Genomic DNA, 21,262 nt, shown 5'->3' on the forward strand with positions numbered 1-21,262 from the left:
GGTTATGTGGTTTATGAGGACACAAATTTGTATAATGACATGGGTATGACAGAGGTATTACAATATGAAGGTGGTTTATGAGGACACTGCCTATGTCCATGTAATTCAAAAGGCTTAAAAAACATACTAATAGTGTTTTTTTGAAAATCTAAAAATGCACAAAGTCTCCTGTGAGGGCTAAGTTTAGGTGTAGGGTTGGTGTAGGGCAATAGCACACACAGTTTGTTCAGTATAAAAACCATTACGCCTATGGAGAGTCCCCATAAACCACAAAAACCAACGTGCGTGTGTGTGCAAGTGTCCAAATACTCTTCGGGAGCACTTTATATGTTGGTACATATGGTACATAGATGCGTGCTATTATAAATAGATAATTGCATTTAATTTTGTGTTTCAAACTGATGTCTCCATCATTGTGTATCAGATAAGAATCAACAAACAGTCTTCTGTGGTTTATTGCTTTACTGATCATGGTATTTTGGGATGTGTATTGAACTGATGTCACAGCCACAGCAAAGATTTTTTCAGACAGTTCCCTCTCAGTACAGGTTGTTGAGCACATGGCTAGCAATGTATTTGACAGCCAGCATGGTCTCCTCACAAGTGGGCTTGATCTGAGACTCAGGCAGCAGGAAACCATAACGACCTTCGTCACGCAGCTCGAATGTGTAGGAGTACTTCACACCCAGGTCATAAGCCCAGTCGTCAGAGCCACCAGCAGCAGGGTCTGCAATGAGAACAGTCATGAAACAAAAAGCAAAAACTTGCTCACTACATGCTAAATGGCTCCTGATAGAAACAATGATTTCTTGGTCAGACTGTAGTACATGTACCACCACAGGAGTGCATAGCGAAGACAAGATATAAGCTACACCACTCAGTGCTGGAATTTATATATATTTTTTTAAATATATATACTTTACTATGTAATACATATAAAAATTGGCTAAACTTGACTCCAGGGGCTGTCAGGACATTAAGCATCCTCATATCGAACAGGTAAAGTCATCTACTCACGTATCCACTTTTACAGCTGAATTATGTTGATAATCACATTCTTGAAAATACATATAACTCAAACTTTCAGTAAAAATATTACATGTTAAAAAGATTGAAAGAGTTGCCCTAAGCTCAGTGATGGTGATGTTAAAGGCATGCAACTGTGAAGTAGTTTGTTTATAGTCCTACACTTAGCTTTTTACTTCTGGCGATTGTATTTAGGCTTCAACTTTCATAAAAGTTTGTGTTCGTTTGTAAAGACTATCATTCTGAACAAACTGTGTAAGAATCATACATCTTTGTTGATCATAGAGCATTTTTTTCTGCTGTAATTAAAAAGCCAATAAACAAATCAAACAAACAAAAAACATCACTGCAGCATACTTAGAGCATGCTAGCTTCTTTTGGAAACAACTTGTGAGTTGCAGCCTATAGAGCATGTCAATTCAGTCCATTCCATTGAGAACACTGAAGATAGATGCCTAGAGGGATGTAGGCAATTCACTACATGTAAGAGCTTATCTTGGACTCTTTATACTCACAGATGGTCGAAGCACCAGGGCCACTAGTGTATTTGGTTCCGTACAGGGAGCGCAGAGCTGCAATAGCTCCCTGAGACACGCTCAGCTACCAAAAAAAGACAAGATACAAGACTCATGTCAGTCAGAAACCTCAAAGGCGCATGCCATTTTTGTAGTGTGCTTCAATGCAAACATACCAGCTCTGAGTGATCAGCAGTCAGCCCATATGTGTAGGAATAGGGGAAAAGGAGCAGCTGGGAATATGAGTGGACAGTCAGGTAGGCCTTGATGATGGACTTGTTGGAGCGGATGAAGTTGGCCAAATTCTTGGACTCAATCTCAGATTCTATGCTGCTTCCACAGTAGGTCTCACTGCAAGGGTTGCTGGAAGCTCCAGTGGCTGGGAAGTGAATGGCATACATCAAACATATTTCATGGAACGGGGAAATATGATATTATTTGTGATTGTCATGAAGGACCACTTCCCAAGATTGGTTCCTGGTTAAGCTAGTTAAGCAATGTGGTGTGGACACTCAACTTAATTTCTAATATACTGTTGATTTTAGTATTTCAATAGTATGTTTTAAGTAGCTGAAATAAGCACAAATATCAGGGCATGTCAAAACATCTCAAGGGTTCCAAAATCACTTCAGACCCCAGAGGGTTAATAGAAAGTAATACTCACTGCACCATCCAGCATCAAAATTTCTGTTGGGGTCAGTACCGATACAGCTGCTACCACTGTTCCTGGATCGGGTCTTTCTCCACATCCTGTTCTGTGGGATCAAAACAAGACCTTTCAGATCATATATTTTTTTTCACTCTTAACCAAGGTGTATTGTACATTATATATTTACGTCTGTTTGTGTGTAATTACAATTCACAATATCTCCTAAATTGATGCGCACTATGAGTTTGGACATTAATTCTTCCCTCTTCATTTTAGAATTGATAGAAAGAAAGAGATTTTAATGAAGTACTACACATTGAAGTATTTATAAATTATATTTGTCTACAAAATTAAGAAATAAGTTGTATTTTGTGAAGAGTCCTCGGAATGGTGTAGACTCAAACGAGATTGTCTCAAGTGAAAACTGTACTATTTTCTATTAAAATAAAAAGTGATTTGTGACTGGTTACACTAAACTTCGGAGGGAATCCTCGCGCTCATTGGCTGCCGACTATGAATATGCAATGCATAGCAAAAACTACAAAAAGGAACACATTTATTATTGCATTTTGGCGATCAGTACCTGTACAACTGAATTCAAATTTCGTTTTTTGTCTTTGTTGTTTCAAAGAAGCATCAAAGACAAAAAACGAAACAGTGGTACAACATTCACACAGTGGAAGATTTGATGAAGAAGAGTATAGCGTGCAGAAAATAGCTTTTTTGTTGAGCATGTAATTGCATGCAATTGAATTAATTGTTCTGCAGACCACTCTCTAATATTCACTAATATCAGTATGTAAAACTCAGAGTTGACATGCTGGACCACGTGTATTGATGTAAGTCTAATATCACTGTGGTAAGTTGACACTTAAAATACACGAAGAACAGAGCTAAAAAAAAACCCTGAAAGCACATTTAAGCATAAGCATTTAAATCAAATATATATAAATATTTTTAAAGATGAGAAACATAACACAAAAGAAACATACATTTAGTTAGTCTAAGTTTGTCAAAACTTTTGGATTGCTAGAATATATATGCAAATATTGAATAATGTAAATAATGTATTTTTGTAACACACGTTATGAACGTACATTGGTCCAGGTGTACTCATAGCCATCAATGTTGAAGACAGGCAAAACAAGGAAGTCCATTCTATCCAGAAGGCTGGTCATCTCAGGGTCACTGCCATAGGTGGACACAGCCTAAACATAAGTAAAACAAAGTTTAGATTTATAGATCTCTTGAAAGACATCAGTTTAAAAATAAATAGTTTTCCTGTACCTCCTTTACGAACCACTGACAGAAAGCATGGCTGATCCATTCCCTGGCGTGAAAGCCACAGTCCATGAAGACGGCTGGCTTAGCAGAGCCTGTCTTCTTTCCAATCTGTGGAAAATTAAAAGGTTTTTTTTTTCATGACCAACCACATATATATATGATAACTCAAAAATCATGTTTTTTCATTGTGCATTCCAATTTAACCCAATTAACCTGCAGTTGTTGTTTTTTTGTGACTAGTTTGAAAAATAACTAAAAAAACAGCTAACTAACACAATAACACATATATATATATATATATATATATATATATATATTTATACTATACTATTTAAACAACATTATTGTACTGGTAATCATTGCAGGTCATATTGAAAACAAAAGGCCACTTAACTATACTTGAAGAGAGAACATTTCTGTAAATTAAAGGCAGGGATTTACCGTCAGAAGGTGCATGGGACGTCCCTCATAAGTGTTCCCGATCACCTGCCTGCTGATCAGACCAGCATTGGCAGAGCTGATAGAGACTACCCAATCATTAATCTGTAGGTGAGTAAAAAACTAATTAAAACACCTGTAATGGAGAAAAAATAAAAATATTTACAGGTTATTATGAGTGCACTTGCAATCATACCGTTGCCCAGTTGTTGTACTTTGTGTATTCATGGGCCTTTGTCGCCCTCTTGTCGTCCATCTGAGCCTGCACAGCCTCCTGAAGATTTTCAAACATGACCCTGGGAAGACAATGATGGCCCATTTTAAAACGTTATACTAGCTAAAAAACCCTAAGAATATCTAACATAGGTTACCAGTAACTTGAGGTACTGTGTATACCATGGTATATCAAGATATTCATTTTGAATCATAATACACAAGGTGGAGTACCCGCATGTAATACTGTATACATTTCAGAGTCTAATGCAACTTGTGTGTAAATGTGAAATACTTACTTAACTTCCATGCCACTCTGCTGTAAAATGGTGGAGACCATGTCAAGCTGGGCTGCAGGAACATGAATATCAACACTCATGCCAATAGTCACAAGGTCAGGACTGTCAGGTTTCCAGAAATCCACCTGCAGAGGGGGCAACGTGTACACTCACTGACATAGTGCATGTGCAAACTCATTGTTTAGAACAAATAGCATCTAAGATTTGATTTATTTTTCAAGCAGTGTCTCCAATTGTATTAAACAGCTCTTAGTAATACTTGGTCTGATTGGTGTATACATATATAAATCTACTTAACTGAAAGATTTACTGTAATAAAATATGCTGTTACGCTGCATTTTGTCTAGATTTGTATTTACAAAAAATGGCTTAGTTCTATAAATAAATAACTACATCAAAAATTCTGATGCCTTTTAAAAATTAGCTGATAGTGCTATCTGCTGGCCAGGATTGGTCCTACAGGATAATTGTTAGCTTGCATTTTTGTCTTGTTGCCTTTTTTCTTTCTTTTATTAGAATTAATTCTAATAGTAATGATCAAACTATTTTTTATTATTATTATTTACCTTGCCACTCAGTGCTTCTATATACAAAATCTATATATCTTACATAAGAGTTTGCATTTTTAATTTTACCTTGATTTTGTGGCCTATTTCCCTGACGACTGTCACATCTTCCTCAGATTCAGGTGTCAGACGGAGGACCTTGTCTCTAGAGAAAAGTGGATACATATGCCCTCTTAGATATTAGCTCTGCATATTGTAATATTTCTGGTTAAGGAGATAAAAATATATTCAAGATTTTACCCCACAAATTTGGTTGGCTCACAGAGAGCAACAGCCACCAATCCCAAGAGCAAAAGGACCTTCATTTTGCCAGTATGTTCATGTTCTCCACACAGATGTCTTTTTATAATGCTAGGCTTTCAAGGGCCGCCCAGTCCTGACCTTCTCCGGAATGCCTTCATATGCATAATTTATAATTCACCTGTTACGTATGCTTTTGAAGATATTTTTAGCTATGATTTGAGGTGACAACAGCTTCAAATACAAATCTTTCAATCATTAACCTGTTAAAAGACAGATGCTTATATGTTAAAGAAAACGGGGCCATCGTTTAAAAAACTTGCTTTTATTTAAGCAGTCATAGACACATTTAGTGCTGTTTGAATGTTCAGCGTAGATGAGTACAACATATGGAATGAACATACAAGAGAAAGAGAAAATTAATGTATTTTTACATGAATGTATTTTAAATTCTATACTACATCAAACAAACAAATACTTTTTTTAGTGTTATTTATATAACGGCTTTGTAAAATTAGAAATTATATAGCAAAACAAAAACATTCAACAATTTAAAACAAGTTAGTTTTTTTATGTTCAGTGTGTATGGTTTTAACATTCATAACTCATATAGAAGTAGTTAATATTTTGCCACAGTTATCAATTAATTTTCTCATTCTAGAAAAAGTCTTGAAATATTGCAGTTGCACTACGGAGACACAATCACAAAGTTTTGCAATATGCAATACCTTTTTTTAATTCTAATAATTTTATTTGGTATTTTTTATGTGTTAAATATGGTCTGTTTATATGAAATAACTTTTAAATAGAAAGATTTCGTAATATTTCAGTGTATGTAGTCAAATGGCAATTTAGTTGCATTATTCAGTCTATATTCTTAAATATGTCAGACCTCAGATAACGTGATGCAAGTACACTTGGCCTGATAAAGAAGTTACCAGAGAAGCAGAATGTTATTTATAGGCGCTAACAGATATCGACATACTGTTTCGTTTTCTCTGCAGTCATGTTGAAAAATCTTGAAACGTAAATTAGTTAAAGTGAATATATTTATAGCAGAATAACACATCTCGGTTAATGGTACTGACATTTGAAGGCAATTCTCTCGCCCCTTTGGCAGTGGATTGGCTTAGTACTGTATGTTGTTGGCTAATCAAAAATATCTTATAGTACCATTCAAAATCAAAAAAGAGATAAATACAGAATTTCAGCTATGCCTTTGACACTTAAGATGTCTTAACAGTGGATGTTGCATTGTTCTTGGAGCTTGTTGGGTTGAGCAGACCAGAGGTACAATGGGAGTTGACATTCATCTTTGAGCTAATGCTAAAGTTATTGCTAGATTGTGCAGACCCACAACCTAGTAACCTCAGTAGTTTCTTGCGAAAGTTGTATCCTACAAACCCATAAAGAAGGGGGTTTACACAACTGTTTAAATAGGAGATGCAGATGGTAAATGGCATGGCTGTATCAATAACATCCAGTGTTTGGCAGTTTTCCACTACGCCAAGCGTGGCCAGCAGCTCCATGAAGTGGAAAGCTTGGTGAGGAGCCCAACAAACAAAGAAAGCTAGCACAGTAGCGGCTATCATACGGAGAGTTTCGTCTTCCCGAGAGCGAACACTTTTCCTCAACAGACCCCTGGAACCCAAAAGTGCCTGACCGATCAGGCAATAGCAGGTGATGATGATGAGGAAAGGCACAAGGAAACCTAGCACGCTTTTTAGCACGCTTAGGGTAACTAGCAAGTTAATCTGCTCACTGCGGTGCCACACAGCACACAATGTAGAGTTCCCAATGTCGTACACATCCCGGCTTAACGCTGTAGGCGCACTGAGGAGCAAGGCAAACAACCATATGAGTACACACGTGAGGTTGGCGTAGAAAAGCGTGCGTTGGCGTCTAGAGCGCACTGGATGTACGATAGCAAGATATCGATCAATGCTAAGAGCGGTGAGGAAGAATATACTAGTATAGAGGTTGAAGATAACCAATCCGGCACTTGCCTTGCACAGGAAGGTCCCAAACGGCCAATGGTAACCCGTAGCTGTGAAAGTGGCCCACAAAGGTAGCGTAATAAGGAAGGTGAGGTCTGATATGGCTAGATTGAGCACAAACACGTTTGCTACTGTCTTCAGTTTTATGTAGCGGTAGATGACAGCCACCACCATGCTATTGCCAATGATCCCAATGACGAAATTGCATCCGTAGACGACGGGGATGAGGGCGAAGATGAAGCTGTGTCTTCCAGACATATTGCAGTTCAAGTGGAGGCCCTCGCTCATTCCTGATGTGTTGTTCTCCATTTCTGGTCTCCAGTTGTGGTGATTATGTGACTACAAATGGGTTCCACTATCCACAGGGTGTGTCTGCAGTAACCAACACCAGCTTTAGGGTAAAGGCTTCACTGACACCTATAAAGGAGAGCAACAAAAATATCAGCCACAGTCCAGGGGAAGAGGCATCATTACCACAGCCAAAGGCCGTAAACAGCGGTCGTGACACATGGCCATGAAAGAGCTCCTGCTACGCACTCTCATTAAAACTGTCCTCACTCATCACGCTACTTCTGCTAAATAAGATGCCGTTAAAAACAGATGCTTGATGAATCAGCCCTTTGAAATTGCACTTATCTGTCCACCAGGAACTCTTTAAAATGCTCTCTAAAATGGTGTTTGTCACGGAACATGGGAAACTGTCTTTCTATTTGTCTGTCTGTCGCTCCCTTGATTGATGAGCATTATTGCTGATGCAGTGATGCATGTAACTGGTTTGTTTAGCAGAACTGTGTGTGGCAGTGCATTGGTCAAGCATGTTGGCTGATCAAAAATATCATGTAGGACCTTTTGAAAATCCCAAAACAGATAAAATGTATGTATGTGTGTGTAAAACCTTTAATGCAAATTTCTGTAAAACATTTTTTGCACTTTATTTCAATTAAGATATTTTACTGTCATTTTACAGGTTTTGTTTGGCAGCCTGGGCTGCCAGTCTTTTTTTTTCTCTCTCTTTTTTTTACAGTGTAAAGGGGAAATGCTGCTATACAAATTAATAACATACAATGAAATTGTTTTGTCCCATATCCCAAGAATGAGTTTTGAAGCTTGTCCTCACAACTGAAGGGAACATGGAGGCTCTAAAAGCCAAATCATGTCCTGAATCACCTTCACTTCTTGCAGCGTGTATTTGTCTTGAGACATTTGTGCATACATATGGAAATCCACCTAAAAATTGTTATCAGTATTCACAAACAAATGTAAATGTCATGGAAAAGTCATGACAATTAATTGCTCAAAGTCAGGATGCCCTGTTATGAAAGTGTGTGTCTTGGACATACTATAAGCAGATGGATGGAAACTGTTACCTGATAGTGTTAGCTACAGCAGAGCCTGTGCTCACGAAGGTGGCATAAACGTGCTTTTCTAACTACACCATTAATTGATTTAGGTGATAGAGGGAGAGAGAGAAGTGCATTAGAGCATTGCAGAGTTGTTATGTTCCATACACAGTGTGCTGAAAGGAGCTCAGCATGAGAATTTCTAATCAGCACACACCTAAATAAACAGGTCACCAGGGGTCTAGGCTGTGGAAAGTGCCTGTGAGAAAATCAAACCTGTTTGCGGTTGAAAAATGAGCTTGCTGCTACCAGGATAGAGTGAGGAAAAATTATCCATTTAGAACATTGTTTATAAATGCACAATACTACAATAATAAAACACATTCTGCATACTTAATTAACTATGCAATATGAGCTTCGGTTTGCCACAAGGAGGCGCAATACATGCTTTCAGTGGCAAATTTGTGCAAAAAGTCAAAATTTAAGAAGTGGTTCTCTTTCAATTTATTCCAACACTACAGAAAGAGGAATTTACTGTATCTACTGCAAGTCAAATATTTTTTTTTTTGTTGATTAATTAATACATAATTTAAATAAATAACAAATATTATGGGCAGAATGTATGATATTGACTTTTTATTATATATATATATATATATATATATATATTTTTTTTTTTTTTTTTTTTATATCCTATATGATGTGTGTGTATTGTCTTCATGGATAATTCATAAAAAAATAAATATAAAGTAAATAAATAAAGAACAAACATTAATTAAAAACTTTTAGCAGTTATGCAGACTCCCTTCAATTTAATTTCTACTTCTTTCAAATTGCAATGATACATTTCTATACATTCAAATCTGAATTACAAATTTAGGAATTGAATTGGAATTTTTAAATGAATTCTCAGTTAAGTTATAATCACATTCTGAACAGTGCACAAAAGTTCATTGAACATATATTTGCTTGGCCAAATTATTTAATTTCATAAAATGCTTAAATTATAGTTATAATTCTGTATCTTGTTTCTCACCTCAGTTCAGATTCAGGACTTGAATTACAATGTAAAAGTCTATCAATTCAGTTCCAAAGGATGCACAGCCCTGTCGAAAAACAATGTAAAACAGCTAAAATATTGAAATAAATTAATTTGTTCAGGATCAATCAATCATCACTCTTTGTTCATACAATTCATCATTTACTCGCCTCACATTTTAGAGGGATTTGATTTATATGTAGAGTGAATGTAGGTTTCTTTAGTTTCACAGTCGGGACGTTTTAAAAGCAAGCATTCGTCTGTAAAAGCGACATCCATATCAGTTGCAGATGTGGCGTTCGTTGTGAGAGGAGCACAACATCAGGGTGCCGAGGGTAACAGGATAATGAAATATCACCCCTGCATTTCTCCTCCTCAGGCCTGCTGCAGTAAAGCAGTTCCGCACGTCACCATTTGATTTAGTCCTGTTTTCTTTTTTAAATGAGTGTAACAATATGCGGCTGCAAATTTGACAGTACAGGGAACACAGAAGCTAAATCTACGAGACTTACTTACTTTTAGTTGTGCATGTGATCTCATGCTGTTTCTCTGGATTCACTTTGATAGCATGGCAACACATGACTGAGAATCAAGATTCAATGAAATACCTGCAACAAATATTGGTGCAAGTCATAAGAAAGATCGTATTTAGGAGTTGAACTCACATGGACACCACCACAAAGGCAGAATTATGTGTGGGAAACTCAGAACTTTCTTTAAGCTCAGAGTATAGTTCGGAGTGTGTCAGTGAGCAAATTTGTTGAAATGAATGAAATTATTAAATTTGTATTTAAGTTGCATTATAAGCACATGGATGCATTTTCTTTATTTGTCATTTTTTAGAAGGGGAGTTGGAAAATCTTGTTGAAAAATGATGCATCACCATTTTGTTGCAACCGTAGTGACTAGAGCGCACTTGATGTCTTAATTAGGACTTTCCAACTTGTAAATACGAACTGCCCAGGAGAGCTTTAATGCACTGAACATAAACACATATGAGCACAAAACAGAAACACACAACACCAAAGTAACGACTCTTAAACTAGATAATAAGTAATCTTAACTGTTTCTCCCAGACAGTGATTATGTTAAATAGAGCGCAAATGGAAACTTTAAATGGAGACTGTAAAAGGCAGAAATGCACCTTTATATTAGTTTACCAAATGCTATTAAACAGCAGATAAAGAACATTGGTGCATTTCCACCATTTACTGGACTAGTGTGGGATGGCTTAGCAATGACGCATACCATGATTTTAATGTACAGTCGCATGAATATAGAGTTGTTTTCACCAGAACCAATCAGAGTAGATAAATGTTTTGAAACTGCATGGATGTTTAGCTGAAACTCTTTATTAAACGTTAGACATAGGCTAGAGTGGGGAAAAACGCCCCCATGCTCCCCAAGTGTTTTTCCAAAAATAACCACAAGATAAAATCAAGATAAATTTTAATTGTAACTATGGACTATATTGACGAGTTATGTAGAAGATTTCACCATGAAGCTTACACTGGTGATGCACCGGAGAGAAAACCTATTTCAAATTATCTAATTTTACGTAGTATGAAAAAAAAGTGTTTTAAACCGTGTTGTTTTGTAGAACATCACAGTTATATGATAAGAGAACAGTAGGGCCCGTACCCCCCCCACTCCCTACATAATGGTGTTGTATTGATTTGAATTGAATTTGAAGTCCACTTTTAAGGAATTTAAAAAGAAACATCTGAAGAAAGATTAATTGCTGAAGGATTGTTGTATTTTATGTAAAATTAAGGTCAAATAAATTATGCATAAATGACATGCTCTAAAAATGAGAAATAAATGCATGTTCAGAATCTGAGAATCATGGATGTGTGGGTATAATTTGAAGAGTTCAGATGCAAAAGCCTTTAAGTGCTGATTTAAGTTTTCTTCTAAGATGTAACTGAACATAAACAGGAGCCTGAGAAAAATGCTAATTATGAACATTTCAGATGGTACTTAGAGGCTTTTGCATCTGCACTCTTCATTTCTTTTTTTTTTATTTTGAGATTGATTTTGGAGGTCAAATGTCACCTGGGCCCATGTGTATTAAACTTATCAGAAATGCTCTTAAGAATAGCCTTAAGCTTTGATTTCTAACAATGTCAAAAAATTCTTAGTAAAAAGGAGACTTTTTATAAAGAAGCTAAAAGCAACTTTCAGTAAAGTCTAAGACTGATTCTTAAGTGTTGACTGAGGTGACACTTAAGTGTTGTGAACTAAGTACTACAATGATGTCAATCCAAAATGGCTGACCTCGACCTCTGAATCAGCCAATAGTGAGCCTGCTCATGTGAAGTCACAGCAGCACAACACCAATCATTTGATTTAACTACAATAAAATCATTTAATTAAGACACTGAAATATTTTAATATTTAAATATATTTTATTAAATGCTTTGCATTTTGCAAAATTATCACAACTGATGCTTCGTTTACAAATTGGTATACCTCCTCGTTTACAGTTGGAGCAATGATGTGAACATGAGGTCCAATGGCTCCAACAATTTCAGGTAAGCCCACAATACTCATAAAAGTGGCTTGTTTTTGCAATATGGCTTGGCGGTCAGTTGGAAAGTTAATTAACTGCCATATAGTAGTGGCCAAAAGCGGTGTCCGGCCTAGGTAATTGGACATCTTCACCCTTAATTAAAAAAAAAAAAATGCATAGTTGCTTAGAGTCAGTTGTTTCCAATTTTCCAGCCAAAAAAATTAAATAAAATAATTACTACTTTCATTGATGCAGTTAGAGCATTGACTTGTTGAGTGGAAGAGGTTATTCAATTTCTTACTTTGTCAGTTACTAAAAAATACTTTTTGATGTTGACAATCAGGTTTGCATCGTTTTATCAACTCCATATCATCATATGACTCCAATATTTAATATGTTAGCTGGAAAGAGTTTGTCTCCTCTTTACTGCCATCTTGTTACTCCTAACTAGGTTAGGAGACCTCTTCAGCTCTCTTAAATAATTTAGGAGCAGAGACCTAGTCTTAACACTTTGGAACTTTTATGAATCACTCTTAAGTCTAGGAATAAGAGTACAATTGTGTCATTGTTAGAATTTTGACAAACTTAGAACTAAAATTTTACTCTGAGCAGCTTTATATATATGGCCCCAGGATATATTTTAATGGGATTCAACTATTCACTTGCTACTTTACCTAACAATGAAACTGTCTAAAATGAGCTCTGTTTAATCAGAAGTGTAGTGTGAGCACCACCATCTGGCAGAGCGTTAAACTGCCCACTAAAAGTCATCTCTGATCTAGTTAAAGGTTCACTCAATCTGCGAGTGATACCACATCAGATTCACCTCATCAGCACAACTGTGGCCACTAAAAAAACAATTATCTACTCTCCTCTCCTGCTGGGGTGGCAGAGACGGGGTTTATATATTTCTGTTGACTGAGCTTTTAAAGAAAACGCCTGTTTGGATTAACAGCAGATGGAATGACACGGACATCTGTCGGACATTTTGTTTAGCCGAGCACAAACGTAAGCCCAACACGGCGATTTAGCTTCTGTTATCGTGTTTAAGTTCCCAGCAGATAGATGAAAGCTGCCGCCATGGGAGACAACAAATATTAGTCAGCCTTAAGACTGCAGCTCAATAAAACATAGGGTTTTGTCTGAGGCTGAGCTGAAGAGATGATAATGCTTTTAACAATGAGAGATAGCACAATCACTTTGTACTAAAACTTAGTGAGCTGCTTGCAGAGGCAACATTTTAAGGCATTATAATTCTCAAAACTGTTCTAAAAGACTAGTCTCATGAAAATGCGAGGGGGAAACGTGATTCGACTGAGGGGAACGCTAGAGCCCTGCATTTCAGCCCGTGCATGACGGGCCCTGACTTTTTTACGCCTCTAGTGCGTCGATCGGGCCAATTTTCATGTCATAGTTCAGACGCGGGCCGGGCCTCGAGCCTGTTATAGGCTTCTCCTTATTTTTTATATTTGAGACATCCATCAATGGTGGGAAAAACACGAGACCGTGCCACGACTGTGAAGACGTTGTTTAGTGTCCCGCAGCACAGCTGAAGCACACAATAGGCTAAAGCTTGCCGCAAAGCCCCAGCAAAAGTAATTACCATGAATTAACTTTTTCTAAATGAACTGAATAAGAAAACGAAACAAAATATTATCACTTTGCCATTACATACCTGTACAAAACTGAAACTGTATACTGTCTTATAATCAGATTTAGTAGTAGGGGGAAAAACACGGGTTTGGGACTGACTCGGGCCAGGAATTCTGATAAGCGTCTGGGGCCAGGGATGGTCTAGGGCCTAAATTTGAGGCCCTTTGTAGGGCTCTACCAGGAACACGATCGTGATTTCTACCGAGGGGGATTCCCCCGGAACGTGATTGAATGCAAAACGCAATTTGTACGGACTCGGGCCCCCCAGAACGCAGGAGGGCCCGAGTGAATATGCTGTCCAGGGGGCCCAGAATCCGTAGCGGCGGCCCTGTTAATAGTACTCCAAATATAAATATACATTTGTAGTATTTATATGCACTTTCATGAGATCGAGTCACATGTATCATTTGCGGAGTAAACAATCCTAAAATGCTTTGTGAACTGCATTGAATTGCACTGAGTGTACACTTAAAATCTTGTCTTTTTTTTTTTATATAAAATAAATAAATAAAGTCTGTACTTGCAGATATCAATGTAATTCAGTTTTTGCCGTTTTAATAATTGTTCATCATGCTTTAAAGAAGTACATTTATTTGGATGTGTTGATGTGCTAACATAATAAAGTACTTTTAACTGTAGTGTTTCATACATATTACATTTAAAAATAATATACTTTTAATGTACAAAATTGCAACTTCATTACAAATGTGAAATTGCAAATATATTTAATACATGGCATACAAAGTTCAGTAGAGATTACATTAAAGTATATTTTCGTAAACCATAAATGCTTGTCAGTATCTTCTGCTAACCATATTTCAAAGACAACAGAAGTATTTATGAAATGACATACCGTATAAACATGTACTTAAGCTCTACTTAAGTGGCATCAAAAAAGCACTTTTATGAAAGAATTATGTAAAGAAAGAAGGCTAACTTGGTGGCCATGTCTGTGGGCTTTTTTTATGAACCTGTTCTATCACTGTTGAATTTAAATAACATTTCAAATCGCGAATATGATCTGACAACTGGTATCATAAACTGTTTCTTAAATCACGCACATAACATTTTCAGGCATGTCCAGCTAATGCATATTTGTATTAAAAAATAGGCATTGACTCTATTAAAACGTTGTAGTCTGCGTCTAAAATTGCATACTCTCTCTACTTTAATTCGAATATATATTATAACGTTAAAAAGTATGCTCTATATAGTATGAATATGTGTGGTTTGAACGTAATCCAGACATACAACATCCATTGCATCGCTATACTGCCATTCACAACTCCTCTCCTGTGGCCTCATGCGATAGTAAAGTGTCCATTAGATATGCACTTCAGAGTCTCGCTGGAAGTGGTAGATCATCCAGATTCATTTTATAAAGGCTGTGAATATACTATGTTCGTATATACTACTGCTTTCCACCTAATATATAATATTTAGATCCAAATATTGGCACTTTTAACAGAAATGTGGTACTCTTCTATCCTCTATCAAAAATTAATTTGGCTAACTTCAACACCATCTTGTGGACACTCGACTACAGTAGCTGTCAGAGGTCAGGCCGATTTGAGCCATGTCCTTCAATCCCATTGGTTGTCAGTGAATCAAGATCACTCTGTATTTGTTAAAGTTAAACTTAAAAAAAGAGATACTTTTTTTTCCTTCCATTTTTCTAATTTATTTAAATAATAGAGCACAAAGAAGCTGGGGCTTGTTCTTGTCTCGCCCAAATCTCTACCAAGCTCTGACCACAAGGCTATCGGCTCCAACATAAAATGAAACATTTCTTAGTTTTGTTGTGTCACTGAACATGACTGCATCCTGTCAGCAGTGTTTACTGTAACATCTGTGAAATTTTTCAGCTGAAAATAAATGAGTTCAGTGACCATTTACATATGTTAAGACTGTTTTAAGTAAAGTCAGGGCACGGACTCGGGCATTTTGGAATCAGAAGTACGGTTGAATCCATGAAGCCACATGTAACATGAAGAAACAACATAAAATTGAGAAGACATTTATCTCCCACTCAAACTCAATTGGTTAAAGACTTTTTACTCGGCTTGGACTCGACAAGGTGGTCTAGGACCAGTCTTAAAGAAAAACTAAATAATATTAATTATAGATAACTAACTTGCCTAAGTGTTTTATGCAGCCGGCCACTGGTCACTTTATTGCAGAAGAACGTGGCTTTAAAATGACTACTTATTTATTTTATTTTTTATTTATGTAGTTTATTGTTACAGTGAAGGCAGCCTTGATAGCACTGTCTGTCAGTTACCGTATACCGCAGATGGATTTTGTTCCAGCAACAAACATAAATTTTGTTATTCTTTATACAGTATGTACATGACTAGAATGGCAATAAACTTGACTATGGTATGTCCTCATTTAGATAGAAAGGTAAATGTGTATGTTAACGACCGTCTTCTTAAATGAACCATGCCATACTTTACTGTATGTGCAGCATAATGGGAACAACGCACCAGACTAAACAAAGTGCGTTGAGTCTCATAACAGGCTTTTAGCATCGTTTTGTAACCATCATATCTGCAAGTACCTTGTTCATTCAAAAAAAGTCAAAATCACTCAGCATGGCCTTTTCATGAAAGTGAACATTGGTTGGGTCAAATTAAAATATATATATATATATATATACATAGAGAGAGAGAGAGAGAGAGAGAGAGAGAGAGAGAGAGAGAGAGAGAGAGAGAGAGAGAGAGAGAGAGAGAGAGAGAGAGAGAGAGAGAGAGAGAGAGAGATTTTTTTCTTTCAGTTTCTAAGTAAAACAAAAAAAAGTCTCAAGGTCAATCTTTCAGTGTAGGATGTTCCAGGGTAGTTTTAAGGTGTTGCTTAACTGACCAAAAGGTCCACACCCAATCATCCACCATGCTAAAAACACAACCATAGCACACTTTTCTTTAATAAACTGCATTATTATTCAGTATTACTCATGTCTGTAGCGGGAAACTGTTTTAATTCAATTATTTCTTCAATCTTAACTATGCAATGCAATTAATAATGATTCTTTCTTTAGCAATAAAACATATGCATGATTTTACAAATGGCTACCAAATAAAGAATCTAAATAAGGATTTTGTATCTGTGCTGCATGCTCATGAATTTAGTGTAGTATTAATGAATAAGTATTCAAACATGCTCAATAAACACCATTAGCTTTTAGTACATTTTACATGCTTGCAATGACATATAAACATATTCAAAACTCAAAATAAACCAGAATCGGTCCTACCTGATGCAGTGGAAAATAAATCACAGTTTCAGAGTGTGAGCCAAAGTGCATGAACTGCTCAAACAAGACGAGAACCAGTCAAAATGCTTGACACTTACACACACATCAGCATGTACAAACACACAGCATGTCCACCCCCCACTGATGAAAACATGTCTCACGTCTCATGCATTTCCACAGAATCTGCTTGTTAAGACCACCACCCCCAGCATACACCCACTTAGCTTTAACACTCCTCCCACCTGAGTGGCACATCTCCAGCTATCAGTTATTTCATGTTGTCCTCCCATGCCATGAATCGTGCAAAGGCAAATCATGACATCTCTAATTGGCCTCCCCCAAAGATATATTAATAGCACTGTCATCAACATGAGACATCGGAGATGAAGAGGAAATTGTTTTTCTCCTGTTCCTCTTCTCTCCTTCAAGATCAAATGTGACTTTTTCCATTATGGGCTCCCCTAAAAACATGCAAGTACAAACTGATTGAGAAAGCTTGATGACCAGATCTGACATCCGAGACAGAGAAGGATAGGAAAAGAAAACAAAGTAGGGAAGCAGAGGTCTGTTGGGAAGGTTGGAGCCGGCTGCGTGTAGACATGAGAAAGAATGGACTGTTAGGTCAGATCATCTGATCCAATTCTGCAGTCGGTGGATGGTCTTTCATGCCAGTTCAAATCCAGTTTACCTTTATTTTTGCATGATCAGTGTGGGTAGGAAGCTGAGTGTGCTAAGATTTCAGATCAGTGAATCCAAAAAAACACCTTTTTAAAATGTTTTTGTTGGTTCTGTTAAGAACCGTATTCTCAAAATATTTTTGGTTCTGCTGAACACAGGGGAGTTTTTGTGTCTTGATGGTGACGTGTGACTCTTCTGAAGTATTGCATAAATTGCTCTCTTTATTAAATTGATTTGCTTTTATTATTTACTCACTCTCATGTTGTTCCAAATCCAGGGCAAAGTAATTTTTTTATTCTCATAGTTTCATAATATTACAGTTGAACCACTGATGGCACATGGACTATTTTAACAATGTCCTTACTACCTTTCTGGGCCTTGAACGTGTCAGCTGTGTAGCTGTCTATGGAAGGTAAGAAAGCTCTCAGATATCATCAAACATCCTTATTTGTGTTCTAAAGATGGACAAAGGTCTTACAGGTTTGGAACGAAAGGAGGGTGAGTAATTATTGACATAATTTTAATTTCTTTATGGTAACATTTTAGATTTGGGACAAATTCTCACTATAAACTAGTTGCTTATTAGTATGCATATTAATAGCATATTGGCTGTTTATTAGTATTTATTTATCACATATTAAAGGGGTCATGAACTGCCTCTGTTTTGAGGGCGTTGATCTTCTTCTGCGGGAACGGTGCTTATCCACACTATCACATCATTGAGTGGTACATTCCACAAGCTGTTGTTTTGGCAAACTGCCTTCAATATAAGTGGGTCAAAATCCCTCCTCAGATGTGTACAAACATGGTGGCCAACTACAAGAAACGTCTGACCTCTGTGATTGCCAACAAGGGTTTTGGTACCAAGTACTAGGTCATGTTTTGCGAAGGGGTCAAATACTTATTTGACTTATTAAAATGCAAATCAATTTATAACTTTTTTTGAAAATGCGTTTTTCTGGATTTTTGTTGTTGTTGTTGTTTTTATTCTGTCTCTCACTGTTCAAATAAACCTACCATTAAAATTATAGACTGTTCATGTCTTTGTCAGTGGGAAATCGTAAAAAAACCAGCAGGGGACTTTTAGTATTATTATTTTTTTTTTTTCCTTTGTAGTTAGTTAACAGTGAGAATGGGTCCCCAAACTAAAGTGTGACATGATTGGATAATCACAGCAGTTTGTTCTCCATACCTTTGGGTAATGGTAGAATAATCAAATAATTGGAATAATTAGAACAATGTTAGAATAATTATGCTCCACTAGGGGGGAAAAAAAGTTAGTTAGTTTTATGGAGATTTTAAAGGGGTAATTCCTCACAATTTTTTTTTCCAAACCTGTAGGAGTTTCTTTCTTCTGTTGAACACAGAAGAAGATATTTTGAAGAATGTTGGTAACCAAACAGAACTAAAACCAAACAACCATTGACATCAGTGTTAATATATGAGTGGTAATTTGACTACATATCCCATGCTAATTACCAAAGTACTATAACTTGATTAGACAAAGAAAAGCAAGTTGTTGGCTCTTTTTCCAGGAAACAGGCATCTTAAGGTTAAATATACCCGAAAATAATCATTCAGTCATCATTTACTGACCCTCATGCCATTCCAAATCCATAAGACTTTTTATGATGTCTATTTACTTTTTGAAACTTGAAAATGTTAATGTATTTGTTTTCTTACACACTAAGTTTGAAATAAGATCATCTTATCATTAATGTCTGGCGGTTTTCCAAGGCACAGCAACAGAGAGGATTATACAAGATATGGTATCTTCTGACACAAAAACTCACCAAAAAAAAGGAATTGTAAAATCAATAATGGATGCATTATACATGTTGCCACTTGGTAATATTATTAGAAAATACGGGATTAGTTTTCATTGTTATGCTGATGATACTCAACTATATATCTCAACAAGACCAGATGAAACTTCTAAACTACCTAAGATTGTGAAAAAAAATGTAAAAGATTGGATGACCAATAATTTCCTCCTATTAAATTCAGATAAGACACAGATATTACTTATTGGACCAAAAAAACAGTACACAGAATCTCTTGGATTACAATTTGCAACTAGACGGATGCGCCGTCACATCCTCTAAAGTAAAAAATCTGGGTGCTATATTAGACAGCAACTTGTCCTTTGAAAATCATATTTCCCATGTTACAAAAACAGCATTCTTCCATCTTAGAATAATTGCCAAGCTTCGAAACATGCTACCTGTTTCTGATGCAGAAAAGCTAGTTCATGCATTCATGACCTCTAGACTGGACTATTGTAATGCACTGCTAGGTGGTTGTCCTGCATCTTCAATAAACAAGCTACAGATAATCCAACATGCAGCGGCTAGAGTTCTTACCAGGTCAAGAAAATATGATCATATTACTCAAATTTTACAGTCTCTGCACTGGCTACCTATTCAGTTCCGTATCATTTACGAAATATTATTACTTGCCTATAAGGCCCTAAATGGTTTAGCTCCTGCGTACATAACCTGTCTTCTACCACGCTACAATCCAACCCGCTCCCTAAGGTCGCAAAACTCTGGACTTTTGGTAGTACCTAGGATAGCAAAGTCCACTAAAGCAGGTAGAGCTTTTTCACATTTGTCTCCCAAACTCTGGAATAGCCTTCCTGATAACATTCGGGTTCAGATACACTCTCTCTGTTTAAAGACACATCTCTTTAGGCAAGCATTCACATAATGCAATCTTGTACTGCAGTTATATCTGATCAGACGTACATTATTATTATTCTTTAGCTTGGGTTGACCAAATCATTTTTGCTTAGATGGAACAGCAGCTACGATAATTATGTCTCTATTTAACATCCCGTGGTAACTAGGAATTACAGAAGCTTCAGTCTGGATCCAACCCTTAAATGATCTGAGATGACCGAACACCTGAAAAAAGATAATGCCAACCCCTCAGAGGACCTCAGAGGATGCCAATGCAATATATAAATATATTGTGGAAACTTAATTTCCTGTAGAGCTGCTTTGCAACGATTTGCATCGTAAAAAGCGCTATACAAATAAACTTGAACTTGAAACTTGAACTTGAAGGTTGGTTTTATCACCTTCCCAAACGTTTCTCACATCCCCTCATGAGTGTAGCTGAATGCAAACGTATCTCTCTTAACCTGTATGTGTGGTTTAGATTCAGTTGATAGCAAATAAGAACAAAGGAAAAAAGCAATGAGGTCAATGGCTCAAACAATAAGGACAAGTTTGCTTAAGATTCGATAAGGCACGCGCTTAAATTTTTGCCAACACAGGTAAATTATATGATTACTCCATTTTTTTTCACCGTTGTTTGTTTGATTGACACTTTACACTAATTTAGCTAAATTTGTTTATGCTTTAAAATTACTCTCTCTCTCGCTCCCTCTCTTTCTATACATTTATTTTGAATGAGAGCATCGACTCTGCTTCTAGAAACATCTTTTGATGCTACGCTTGGGCACATCATCAGTGATATTACCTGGGTCACAGGCTGTTTCGGGTCTTTCGAATATCATAAACCCTCGCCCAGGCGACCCGACCAAGGTTGATCAG

General features: G+C 36.7%; 2 protein-coding genes across 4 annotated transcripts; both read right to left on the reverse strand.

Annotated features, from left to right (window-relative positions):
* Positions 1-438: 438 nt before the first annotated feature.
* On the reverse strand, positions 439-5,385 carry cpb1 (carboxypeptidase B1 (tissue)). The gene is made up of 11 exons (XM_079406450.1): positions 5,231-5,385; positions 5,060-5,135; positions 4,425-4,549; positions 4,109-4,208; positions 3,916-4,017; positions 3,478-3,582; positions 3,288-3,398; positions 2,206-2,296; positions 1,718-1,920; positions 1,542-1,626; positions 439-727 (listed from the first exon to the last, which is right to left on the reverse strand). The coding sequence occupies exons 1-11, from the start codon at positions 5,293-5,295 to the stop codon at positions 540-542; spliced, it is 1,251 nt and encodes a 416-aa protein (XP_079262576.1). The 5' UTR covers positions 5,296-5,385; the 3' UTR covers positions 439-539.
* A 157-nt stretch (positions 5,386-5,542) lies between these two features.
* Positions 5,543-17,215, reverse strand: LOC306863216 (type-1 angiotensin II receptor-like). 3 transcript variants are annotated; one of them, XM_079406452.1, is made up of 3 exons: positions 17,025-17,215; positions 10,123-10,214; positions 5,543-7,644 (listed from the first exon to the last, which is right to left on the reverse strand). In XM_079406452.1, the coding sequence occupies exon 3, from the start codon at positions 7,534-7,536 to the stop codon at positions 6,457-6,459; it is 1,080 nt and encodes a 359-aa protein (XP_079262578.1). In that variant the 5' UTR covers positions 7,537-7,644; positions 10,123-10,214; positions 17,025-17,215; the 3' UTR covers positions 5,543-6,456. The 3 variants fall into 3 exon arrangements, with proteins under 3 accessions (XP_079262578.1, XP_079262579.1, XP_079262577.1); XM_079406453.1 differs by lacking the exon at positions 10,123-10,214 and having other exon boundaries at positions 17,123-17,209; XM_079406451.1 differs by lacking the exon at positions 10,123-10,214 and having other exon boundaries at positions 17,025-17,208.
* Positions 17,216-21,262: the final 4,047 nt, after the last annotated feature.

This window comes from Barbus barbus (assembly GCF_936440315.1).
Source record: "Barbus barbus genome assembly, chromosome: 44".
In the NCBI taxonomy this organism is placed as follows: Eukaryota; Metazoa; Chordata; class Actinopteri; order Cypriniformes; family Cyprinidae; genus Barbus; species Barbus barbus.